At 40.4% G+C, this 13,414-nt stretch overlaps 1 protein-coding gene across 3 annotated transcripts in view; it reads left to right on the top strand.

The window, feature by feature from the left end:
* Nucleotides 1–2,650: 2,650 nt before the first annotated feature.
* LOC127369607 (guanine nucleotide exchange factor VAV3) overlaps nucleotides 2,651–13,414 on the top strand; it is a 94,793-nt gene continuing 84,029 nt past the window's right edge. Inside the window, exon 1 of one of the 3 annotated variants that reach the window (XM_051411134.1) lies at nucleotides 2,651–3,148. In XM_051411134.1, the coding sequence (XP_051267094.1) occupies nucleotides 2,942–3,148 (207 nt within the window). In that variant the 5' untranslated portion in view covers nucleotides 2,651–2,941. The remainder of the gene's footprint in view (nucleotides 3,149–13,414) is intronic. The other 2 variants (XM_051411136.1, XM_051411135.1) reach the window with 2 other exon arrangements.

Raw genomic sequence — 13,414 nt, 5'->3', positions numbered from 1 at the left:
CGTCCAAATCATCTGCACAGATATGAAGAGTAAGAAGTGGAGATGCAGAGTGAGGAGCTCCACATCACATGCGCAGGCTGGAGACTAATCTTCACAGCATTGTTTGCACAGGCCGCTGTTCTGGCATTGTATGTAAATGTATAATTCATCGACAGACATTCTTCGCGTTTTTCTTTAAGGTTCCTTCCACTGCATATCTTAACGTCTCTGTGAATCTTATTTCTATCTGTAAAAAGAAAATGATCCTGTAGGTGCATAGTTCCTCTCTTCTTATCTTCCATCATTTCTGCACATACTGTGAGATCAGTCTCATATAGCGCTGTTAATGTGATTACCAGCACATTTCTGCACACCCTGTGCTATGTAGAGAGTTGTATTCTTTTTCATATATTGGATTTTTCATCCGCTTTCATTCCTGTCTTTGCTATTTAATACATTCAGAATGCTCTACTTTTGTCATGTCTTTCTGTGATGTTACGTTGCTCTCATGCTTAAATCACTCTTTCTGATTCAGATGTTTATTTAGTCTCCATTGCTCTACAGTCTTTAGATAGCCTATTGCTTTTTGTTGTGCCAATAGACCAACAGGGATCAATAAAAACTTCTAATCTGAATTGCATTGCAGGTGCACTCTCTTGCTTCACATTCATGCCTTGAGGCCATCACTGCAGTCTTCTATACTCAGCAGCTCCACAGGGTAAGTTTGGGTTTCGCTCATAAGCACCATGACAATGACAGACAAACATTCTTGGTCAAACTATCTCAGCTAGTCAATGTATGTTGGGCACAATCTATAGGCTACATAATGTACTGGCACCAGGTAAAGATGATGCAAAGGAAGCTTGCACATACTGCAATACCCCACATCCTTTCCATTCCCATTACTGGGCAATTTAAATCATTTAATTTGATGATTATAAGACTAACCAGAGCTGTCAGCACACAGCGTCCTCATGTTATTCAGAAGCAATAAAAGATAAACCCATCTTCAGTTAGAACATATACGGGCTCAGTCATGCCAATCATGGTCTTAGTGAGATGATAAGCAGAGTTGTGCATTTGCAGGATGAATATGTTAGAAATACTAAAGCATATTTTAACACATATTTGCCTCTCTTGGTGCATACTGTTCATGCGTGTACATTCAGATAATAAAAGCTTTGTTTTCAAAGCATAAAAACAATTATCTGTTGTATCAGTATTGTACTATATATGTACATATGTACTATTACTATTACTGCTTACAATAAAAAGCATGGTGATGTGTAACATATGTAAATTGCATGGAAGTAGCAAAAACAGAAGTTGCTGTGTTTACTTTCTCCGAAACAGAGGAACAATGGCAGTAGGGTATTTGAAACTGGAAATGTCTTCATTAGATGGATAAAAGAGAATGAATTGGCCTTTCATTGTAGAAAGTGGTAGTTGGAGGAGGGACAACTGCTAAGCTGATGGAGAAGGTGGAGCCAAATTGTTGTAGTTTCTGTAGCTTTGTAGTGGATGTACATATCCTGCAGTTTTGGATAGATGAGTGTTAAGCTATGTAAACATTTTACACTGAATCTTGAATGAGGCTTTGTCATTCTGTAGGTTTACTGAAAAAAATCCAGTCAATAAATGCTACTACTTTCACTCCTAAATTAGACGTACTGTGCAACATCCTTTTCTTTCTTCTTCAAAATAATGCTCACAACATTCAATTTCACTGAGTCTGAATACCACAGAGCCCTATGACAGCTAAATAAAGAGGCAAATCAAAAGACAGGGCTCTTATTGTTAGTATATGAGAGGAACAGAATTACAGCTGTGCAGTGGTTACATTTTTAAACATAACACGTAACCCGGCAGCACCATTAAATCCTACTCTACCAAAAACCTCTCGAGTATCCAGTGAATCTTCCACAAAAATAAGCAGATAACATGCATATTTGCTTTTGCAGGAGCTGCAGCATTTCCTCCAAAAACCCAGTGTTTGACTCATGCAAATGTAAGGTTCAGAGTTCTGGTAAAACAAATAAAACGCATCACTGAACAAGAATATGCAACCATTAATTCAGTTAGATTTGATTATACTTTTTGGAAATTATACCAGAACATTACATGCGTAATATATATAGTATATAGTCTTTATTTCAATAGACAGATCAAACTATAGTTTTTAGACTAGTTTCAGCTCATATGATAAAGTCAAATGAATGTACAATAAAGAGTTTCAGTGGGTTTATGAGTCATAAAGTCAGACCACAGCTAACATATTTTGGAGCCTGTATAATAGTCCTATGATGAAGAAAAGTAGGTCTCAGTGTTATAAACTTATTTGGTTTGTTCAATCATTAATTAACAAGCCTTATGGTACTCAGATGGGAAATTTGCATGAAGAAAGGAACTTGGGCTGGGTGATAATACTGGCTGTACAAATATGCTAAATTAATCAACATGTTTAAATAAAAGCATGCTCCTTCCACTACAGCCAATGTTGTGTTCTTTAATTATTATCCGATGTGGCTGCAGCCTGTCTTTTTCTATCTTTTACTGTGCACAACGAGCCTATGGGTGGCAAGCGGAAGAGGTGAAGAACTGGGTGAGGGGGAGGGAAGAGAGACATAGAGAGAGATGGGGAGAGAGAGAGAGAGAGAGCGTGTGTGACTGACAGAGAGAGAGAGAGAGAGAGAGAGAGAGAGAGAGAGAGAGAGAGAGAGAGTGCAGGGTGCGCTCCATCCACACCCTCAGTACACCGGACTGTCATCTTTGGAGCGGCTCCCCTGCATCTTCACCAGCCCTCCGCTCTGCTCCAGTTCCGTTTTCATCGGCTTTTACTCTTTGCGGATATAGCATGGATCCGATATAAAGACGCACTAACCGAGCCGTCAGCTGTTCCCACTTGCTTAAAAAAACAAACAAAACAAATTCTCTTAAAGCTCGTCCGGCTGAAGTCAGAATAATGATGGAGTACTGGAGGCAATGCGCGCTGTGGTTAATTAACTGCAAGGTGCTTCCAGCTAACCACCGGGTTACATGGGAGTCTGCACAGGTATTTGACCTGGCCCAAACGCTCCGGGATGGAGTCCTCCTGTGCCATCTGCTCAACAACCTGAGACCCCAGTCCATCAACCTAAAGGAAATCAACCTCCGACCGCAGATGTCTCAGGTAAGAATCGACTGTAGACGTTCTCCAATGACTGCTCCTCGCTCCGTCGCCAAGCTATAACTTAAGCCCCGTTAGACAGAGAGCGCAACCAGACTCTGTAAGAATTATGCTAGTTTAAAGGTCCCTTGACCCTCCGAAAAAAGAGCATAACTTTAAGTACACGACTGAAGTTTATTGTAAAAGGAAATAGACATTTATCTTATTCGGCTCGATACAATCCAGAAATTAGCACTTGGTTTCAGGAAAACGTAAACTTTTTAAAATCTTGGGGACACCGCTCGCTACCGCTCCCGCAGTTTATTGTGGTGGCGGAAAGGAAGTCAACAAATGATATTAGTTTGAATTGTATTCACTGTAGTTCATGCTTGTGTGTGGGGTGTATGCCGAAGAAAAGGGGTGATCCTTGCCACTGCAGAGAGTTCTTAATGTTTGCTATGTATCATGAGTTTATTTGACAGTGAGCAAGGAAACACTAAATTGACAAAACATTTGACGGAATTTGGAAGCCATCGATTTGGGGCAACTTAGGGCTACATAAAAGCCATACTGTGGGCGAAAATGAAGGAAAAAATACTTTCTTTGATTCTTTTACTTTGTACTTCAAGTTACTTACAGTGACTGTTACTTACAGACAGTGTTGGTCAACACTCAACCATTATGAACACAGAGCTCTTCAATCTGCCCTCTATAGGTGATGTAGGTACACTGAGGATAAAGGTTAAGTGGTGATGAGGCTTTGTTGTGGGCTATCCCTAATAGAGAAGTGGATTTATCTCATAGTATTAACAACATGTACTAACATTTACGTATTATAATAACTTTTTTTTAAATTGAGACTCTAAACAAATAAGCTATTGGTTCGGCTTCCCTATATGAAGGAACAAAGGCAATCAAAATATCCTGATTGGTTGTTTTGATTTGTTAGTTTGCTTTTCGTGTTATGTAGCAATATATCTTAAATAATTAACACATTTAACTAATAATGTATCACAAACAACTCAGTCTTTATATTGCAAGAAATGTCATATACATACATAGATAGTTAGATAGATAGCTCCTGTTTGTCAGATACCATCTGCTTCAATAACAGGACAGCCGGAGCCACGACCAGATTAATATTCGCCTTCATAACAGTGAATCTGTGTGTTTGGCTCAGTGACAACACACAGTGAGGTAGACACTCACCTACTGAGCCTGCAGACCTGCTGCAGAAAAAATTAGACTGTACCAATAACACACCCAAACACACACTACAGTATATTACTCTATGATGGATGCCCTAATGCTCTCATCTGATGCAAAACAGGTGATTAAGATTTGAATATCAGTACTACGGATGTATTGTGTAACTGATGGAGAGGGGGATTAGGCTTGTTTCCTGGAAAATAGCACTCCAAACTCAATGTCACAGTGGGGCGGTCAATATGATATGCAGTTACAGTTCTTTCCCAATCCAATTGGGTATCCGCTGTTCAATGTGAGCGCACAGGTGAAGTGGACAATTTAAAAAAAGTAGAGGATTTTAATGTCATCAGTGGGAACAGAAATCTGTCTATGGATCTGTTTACTCTGAGATTTGAGAGAAAACTAGATTGGGAGTGTAAGAGGAGAATCTTATTGGTCCATTTACTGTTAGAAGTCATGCTAGTACCAATACAATTATTGATAGAGAGACATCAATAAGTCAGTGTTTGCTGTCAGTCATGACATAATAACATACAACAGATTTGCCATGTGTGGAGGGGTTGTGAACCATACTTATGCTCAGTGCCTGGCCTGGCCTGGTCTGGCCCAGGCAGGGTTATTTATAGGCAGAGTTTGTTTTATGCATGGGTGGGTGGCTTACTCACATCGAGGCAGGGATGAAACTACAATCAGAGGTGAATTAGCATTAGTAGTAGGCTTAGGCACCATACATCTCTAAAGCTCATGTCCACACAAATGTGAGCAAACACTGTACACTATGTCTGCTGCGAAAGCCTTGTTACCAAATGATTGTCTTTGAAAGTTAATTTTTTTATGTGGTGTTTGTTTCTTTGCCTGACCAACTAGGCTGGTTATAACTGCTCATTAAAATAAAATACCATAGTCCGTCATTTGTATATTACTAAAAACACAGAAAACCCCACATCACTTCCCGTTCACTGTAGGATTTTTACTGGGAAAAACCTACCAGCTTCAAACACTCTCATAACATGCTTATAGGTTATAGGTTACTGTTGTGATTAACAGTGGCTAAATGTACATTTATACATTTTGTGAATGAATATGTCTAATATTTGTTGTGGGCATATGTATATCAGTAGATCATGACTCGTGGCTTCCCCTTTCACACACATTCTCACCTCGTGATGCTGGATACCAACTCCCTCTATGAGCAGATCACGTTTAACTAAAAAAGGGTGTCACACCCCCCCAGCAACTTTCCTCCCTCCCTCTGTCTCCTCAAAGTTAAATTTACATAACTGAGGGTGGAGTTGCTTCCCTTTCGACTTGCATAATTCATGAGGGCCGTGGCAGCTACTATATCATTGGCTAGTAATAACACATGGGACGCTACTGTGGCCTCACCCATGGGATCCCATGCGATGGAAAGACAAAGGCAGTGAAGGGACAACGCTACAAAGAGCCTGTCTGGCCCCCATAGACGCATCTCTGAGGACATAAAGGGCCCTGAAGGGCTAGCCCACTGTGGTGGCGTTAGCTGCGTTGTTAAGGCACAATGAATGAGCAGCTCCGGAGGGCTCACATGTGTGATGTTCGCTTCTCGTTCTGCAACATTAATTGCGTTTGTGGATATGTGTATGGGGCTATACATAGTGAGTCTGTGCTCATGGAAGGGCAATAAAGAGCCAGCAAACTACTTGAAAACAGGAAAAAGAAGTGGAATCAATGGGATCCGTCTGTTTACTGATTTAATGAGTTGATCTGATCTGTAGCCTCTCTTACAGTGAGAAATGAAGAGTGATGCATGGGTTGTGTATGTGGACTGCAAAAAATTGTGCAATTTACAAGATTTGCAATAACTGTAAAATGAAGAGCTCAAAGTTACAGTTAAGGACTGGAGGTCAGTGTAAAGCAACATTTTGACCTCTTTGATCATTGTTTTACGGGTCTGTAATGAACCAATAACATAGTCTAGACAAAGTGCTACCACAGCAACTGCTGCATTTTGTTTTCCTACCAGAGGAAACACCACATAATCACTAGTTGTTTTTTGTCTCACTCAGTGAAAATCCGCGGTTTAGCGTTAAGAGGAACTATGATCGCTTGTCATGGTGCAACGAACCGGCCATGTGGTCAAACAGGCAACATGCAGTCTTTCCATCACTCAGTTTCTTGAAATATTTGGCAGTTTTTAATGAGAAGACTACAAAGATACGCCGCTTATAGTTAGTAGCGAGGACATTAACCTCCTTGTATGTGTGTGTTTTTTTTGTGTGCTAAAACCAAACTAGCATGAGCCAGCTGCTGATACAACAGCTGCTTCAATACGTAAAAGTAAAAGTAAAAGTAAGGTTGTGTTGGGGTATCTCATCATATAATTTGATTGAAATTGAAATATTGCAAAATGCCCTGACACCTCACACTTGTTAATCCTACTGTTGCCTTGTTTGCCATGACACGGGATTATAAACCGCGGATTCAGAGTGTGAAAAATTGTTGCAAACCCACCAGTGCCTGAAAGCCTTTCACACAGACCAGCCGTGGGCCTCAACATGCACAGGAAATCAGGAAATGGAATAGAGGAAGGAAGTGAAACTAAACATGCCCTCGATCAAGCTCACACCAAAGCACTGAGATGTCAGACACACTGAGGAGAAAAGCCGCCTTCACACAGCAAAAAAAAAAAACCCATTGCTCTTTATAGACCCACTCTCAGAGACTTCAAGGCCCGTTGTTCACTTTAAGAAAGTGAAAGTGAGAGAAGGACGCATTATGAGTAAGAGTCTAATTTTAACGAGTGTTTCAGAGAGAAATAAAGTACATCAGTACACAGAAAAGAAAGACAGAGACAGAGAACGCTTCTCACAGATTTAACACTGACACAGAGAAGCTGTGAAGACTTAATTAACACATTCATGAATGAACAATCTGTTTATTTTAATATGACGCAGAGTACAGTAATGTTAGGCTACATATAGCTAGCGATCAGGCATAGCTTATATACAGAGAACCAGGTGTGTGCAGCAGGTATGCAGCAGGTGTGTTGTTTCAGTTGGCAGACTGACCTGAATTTGACTCTAAGAGACCTTGGCAGCCGTATTACACTTACACATACAGCACATAGTAATACTATTATACATTATACATGGCGCATATATGTATATTTTATCAAGCTGTGACCAAAATTCTGTGATGTCAAACAATGAAGGGAAAAGCTGGTCTCACATAGTGAACACTCCAAACAGCAGGCTTCAAAGGCTCCGAGGCTCGCTCGTCACTCGCAAAGACAAAAAGTTAGAGAGAGATAGCGTGGGAGAATGAGAATGACAAAGAGAGAGAACGTCTTCATTTTCCTTTAGGTTCATGCAGAATAAAACCTGTGCCAGTCATACGGGCTTAGGAATCAGGAGTTAAAACTACATAACAGATTGTGATTCTGTGTAAAAACATAACATTTTGATGTTTTACGGGTAGAGTTAAGGTTCAGATTAGGTTTTAAAGTGTATTTACAAAGGGATAAAGCCTCTTGTGGGATTGTCAAAGTAACTGAAAGGTAAGGTACTTGGTAATAAACTAGTGTAAGGTCACAGACAACTGAAGTGATGTGGTGCGAGTGCAGTCTGGAGCACTTTCTGCAACACTGAGATTCTTTCAGGTGTGTCTATTTTGCATCTCAGAAATAATTCATCATATCATAAAGTTATAAAAAATTAGAATCTGGGAGTAAATTTGCAGCTGTTCCGCTTCCTTTGTCGTCTGTCATCTTGGGTAGAAAATGTCCCCTTTTGGGTTGTTTCTATGGGAACAATGAGGCATGTTAAGAATCATGGGTCAGATTTCAGTGACCATTCTTTATACTTAACAATTTCATTTATATTGTACGCGTGCTCATATCTTTATCCGAGTAAATATGCAGGCTATTAGTATGCGGTTTGCGAGCATTCGGACACGGCTTGTGAATCCCTTGATGACTACCCCTGAGTTACTGTGGCTTGGCTGCCCTCTGTGATTCATTTTGAAGAAAAGATTGCACCTGTCAGTGTGTACACACCACATTACTGCAGCCATGCATGCCACAGCCTCCCATTTGCAATTCCAGTGCAGCGTAATGCCGTATTCACGTGTTGCTTTATGTACAGTGACATGGACGCGGATATTTGCAAAGGCAGGATTCTGTTGCACCTTACTTGTGCACGTGCACAGAACGAACTGACCTTTCAATCCGTCACCAAGGTAACAAGCCTGCACCACGGCCAACCGGTAAAGGCTATGCTCTAGTGCACATTAAAGTATGGATAATGTATATGCTGATTTTATTAGGAGATATTCAGTGGTGGAAAATGTACCTGCAATCAATGTTTATTATGTTACTCAATTCTGGCGTGGATGGTTCAGTTAATCACTGTTGAGTGCTCTGAAAGCCTTTTGAGAAAATCAATACTGTCTATTGTCTTTACTGGCAAACAATCATCATCATAAGTGACATTTTAAGTGTAGTCAGGGGCTTACTCACATCAGAGCAGACCTCTCAGCATGCAGTATGATTAGGAAAACTTTAACAAATGATGATAGCAGTTTTGCCCTTTTTTAGCTTGGTGGAAATGTCAAGAAGCTATCTGGAAGACAGTGAGCAATCAGGAATTATAGATCAAGATGATGCCAACTTACATCCATGATCATAGCCAGCAGCAGTGAGTCTGCAACCTTTTACTGCCAGGTTCACTGTAGTGGAAACCTGGAGCCAAACGAACTGGAGAGGAGATTTAAGACTGACCAAAACCTCGTATCTTTTGCGTACATAACATATATGCATTTTGTGGAGGCTAGAACCCAGTATGGTTATGGATAATGCCTGCTGCAGATTATTGACCCATGTCTTCTTTAGCAGGGACAGTTATGTATACGGCGTCCTGCTCTGAGCGACTCAGGGAGGAAGTGATGGATGACTGTTGTCTATTGGAAATGGGAATGTCCTTATTTGTGTCATGGAGACAGAGAGGGAAAAAGTGCAATAGAGTAGGAATAATATCAACCCCATTCATCCATGTATGACACGGCACACACAGAGGATAAGGAAAACGAAGAGGGCATGTATGAGTCTGTATATTGTTGTTGTTAGGAATACATTAGAATCAGAATCAGAATCAGATTTATTGCCAGGTCGGTTTTTACACATACAAGGAATTTATCTTGGTGCAATGGTGCTTAAAATATACAATCACACAAAAATATGTAAATCACACAAAAATATACAAGTCACACAAAAATCACACAAGAATAAAGTACTTTTTAAAAATATAAATAAATAAAGAGAAGAAAAGAGAAGAAAACTGTACAGAAGACGGGAGTGCAGTAATGTAATGAATGAATAAATTATATAGTTTTTATGATACCCAGTTTCCTTGGAAGCTTAAACTTGCCAGGAGTGAAAATCATTGGAAATATGAATAATTTCTGGCAAGAAAATGGACAAACTTGCCGTTTATCAGTTCAAATGTTTGCAGCTTAAATCCAAAAAATATCAGCACTGGTACTGTATCAACCTTCACAAACCCATATCGGTCAAACTCCACACCTGAGTGGGCACAGACACACATGGGTCAGACAGCAGTGGACCAGGCCCTGTCAAACAGCACAGCAGAGCATTATTCACACTTTTTTAACACAATCTTCCAAGAGGTGGAAAATCAGGGGGGTTAGGAAGAGGAGGAGGAGGAGGAGAAGGAGGAGGAGGAGGAGAAGGAGCTATTCTGTCTGCTCACCATTCACGCTTCAGTGTTCGTGCATTTAGTGTGTACATTTTATTTAGTGTGTTGCACAGTTTGTGTGACATTAAACCCTCCAATCTCCACTACGCTTACTCTTTATAAACCTTTTTTTAGAGCCAGTCACACACAGTTGAGCTAAAACTACTTGACCTGCGATGCTGTAGTCAAGAAGGTTCATATCTCATGCTTTAACACTAATTCAATTCCCTTGTCTAGTGGGGGGATGGAGTAAGCTTTGTGTATATGTGAGGGTCATTGGGGTTAAAACCAGGATTTAATGGAAAATGGCTTCTGAGACACTTCTTGGTGTTGTGGGGGAGGTACAGAGGTGGAAGGGTGGGGGGTTGGAGGGAGCTGGGTTTTCCCTTATTGCCCTATTGTCATTACATGGATGAATGCGATAAGCATGGGGAACTATATACCTTTGTTGATCATCTTCAGAGTCAAAATGATGTTCCTCTAGTGTGAACATGGGAATCAAAGCTTTCACAAAACCTGCTGGCTGTGTGGCAGAAATGTCAGTTTTCTGTCATCTTCAATTCTTCCTGTGATTGTGAATTTTGGATGTCACCATGGCTGATCACGCAGTTTGGGTGCTATTATCCTTTATTTATGTTGTTTTTTAACAAAAGGAGTAAACTGACTGACACCACTGGGCAGAAACACAGTAATTATTAAAATATGTCAAAGACAACACCTGCATCGTAAGAAAGGCTATATTTGAACATAGCATCAATATGGAGAAGTAGCAGGAGGTGACAAAAAGGAGGTTTCACCTTTAGTCTGAGAGCAAGCAGTGTTTCTTGTTTGCCAAAGCAAAGGATGAGGAAGAGGTCTAGTGGTTAACATATTGCTGTGGTGTTTCAATGTATGCAGACATCTTTTAAAAATTGTATTCGGGCAACATGATGAACTTGTGGAGAAGAGAGAATATAGATATGTGGCCAGGAGTATCTATATATGTAGTTTTTGTAACAGAAAAGTATTAAAAGAACTTGGAAGAACCATTGGACATGGCCTCAGTCTGTTACATTAATATAAGGCTACAGACAGCTCCCGGTTAGCTTAGCTTAGCACAAAGCCTGGAAACAGGAGAAAAAGCTAACCTGAATCTGCCAACAGTAACAAAATCAACCAACCAGCCCCTCTAAAGCTTATCAATTAACAGGCTGTATCTCGTTTATTGAATTAATTCAAAATCTAAAGGGTTTTATGGGGAGTTTTGTGCTGGCAAATGGTCACAGCCAAAGAATTGTCTGACCATCCCTTTTTGGATTGAAACACACACTGAAACAAAGCAAGTTATGCTTGTATTCTGTAGGAAGAGAAATCTTCTGCCAAAAGCTGTTTTTCTGTGAGTTGGTCCCTATTTTGTTAAATTACATACACGTTCATACACGCATGAGGATGCATGTGCAGGGGTAATGAGTTACACATTCCTGCCAGTGGTGTCACACTATTCAACTGATCTATAGATGGCGATAACACGGCAAGTTGTTTTACGCCAATGCAATGGAGAATGTGCAGTTTAAAATAGTTTGGAAAAAATGTCTCTGGAAAGATTTTTGCAGATTTTTGAGTGACATTGAATGTACACATACAATACATACAATGTACACATGTTTACAAGAAAACTAATATTATAAAGGTGATAATAATGTGTGATAATACACTTAGTGATGGATGAAATATAAACATATTTGTGTCTTAAAAAAATGTAAGGGTTCCAGTATGCTTTAGTTGTGACATGAAATATTCATACTGTCTCATGCCTGCACATAGTGTGAGCTTTACTATAAACACTTGTATCAGTGCAGCCTAAACATTTAGCCTTCAAAAAGCTACAAGTTCTCCTTTTCTGTCTCACTTCAGGAATAATGCTTAACACACTGGATGTTAGGATTAGCAGGCGCGCCAGAGAGCTATCTCCTGGAAACATAGATGACTTTCACGCTAATCGTCCCCTCACTTAAAGAGGGAGGTGACCAGTGAGCCAAACTCCTGAAAAAACAGAATAGTCCCTTACCGGAAATGTGATACGGTAAAGAGGTGATAAAGAGGTTGTCACCAACTAGGAGGGGATATTCGGAGTCACGAAGGCGACTGGAAAAAGTGAGTGAAACAACCATCTGTATGCCACGTTGGTGTTTTTCAGTTACGTGCCGTTGTAAACCAAGAGTCTGTGGGTTGTCATTGCAACCTAACAAGCAGCTCATTTCACAGTTTAGCACACCTTAAACCAGAGAGGAACTATGAAATCAGTTACCACACTATATCTATGGAATGAATAGCTGCTGGCCACTGCATTATGTTGACAGTATTCCATTGAGATAAGTAAGCTAATGGGTGTCTGGCCATGGGCTGTCTGCTGTTATGACCCCAACCTCAGACTGAGGGAGAACAGTCGCCTACGTTCCACCTCTCATTTCCTGGTTACACAGCTGACAAAAGCTCCAACATGACATGGATGTGACCTGTCACCCACCGGTTATGACTTGGAGAGTCTTGACAACAGAGCTCCACAGATCAGGGCTGTGCACATTATGTCATTCACTCCGGACACAAAACCTCAGCGAGGTAATCCAGCAGGGGTTTGAAACTGAAGAACCTATGTCTTATTAGCATTTTTTCCCTTCTTAAGCATGCTTCCCTCTTTACTTTCCCGCACTGTTATCAGTAAACATATCAATCAGACGGAGAAAGAGCTTTTAACTACTAAATTAGATTCTTTGCACAGGGCTTGATTCCCTCTGCAAGAGACTCATCTGTTTGATTGCCATTAATTGATGCTCAGCGAGGTTTAAACAGTAACATGGCCAAACTCTGGCTGTCTTTCATTGCGTGGATATATGAGAGAACAAGAACAGGATTTCATTAAGCTCCACAATACGCACAGGGGCCATAAAAGGCTCCAGCTTGTTGCTATGGAGCTTTGACTTGTACCAAGGAATACATAAGCAGAAACTGGATACTTATTGTGGATACAGAGCACGGCCTGGCTCATATCAAAAGCACAGCGGCGAGATGGCTTGACTTACAGGAATATTTTTTTTCACTTATATTCCAGATGGATGGTCTAAGAGATGAAATGCACTGGTGGGAGTTTAAGCCCTCCATACACTGCATTTCCATCCTAACTAAGTCAGTGTGTGTTTGGAGCTTCATGCTGAGATGTTGCAGCATAATCTGTCCTTAATGCTTTATTCTACACAATGAGGTTATTAGCAGGTTTCATTGATATGCAGAAATAGGTATACTAACACTGAGGGTTATATTTGCTTTGGATTTTATTTTATTTTTTTCTGTTTCACCCGGTACATTAATGAATACC

The sequence above is a fragment of the Dicentrarchus labrax genome, unplaced genomic scaffold (genome assembly GCF_905237075.1).
Source record: "Dicentrarchus labrax unplaced genomic scaffold, dlabrax2021, whole genome shotgun sequence".
NCBI classification, from domain to species: Eukaryota; Metazoa; Chordata; class Actinopteri; family Moronidae; genus Dicentrarchus; species Dicentrarchus labrax.
Note: the sequence above shows the minus strand (reverse complement) of the source record. Positions and strands in the feature narration are given on the sequence as shown.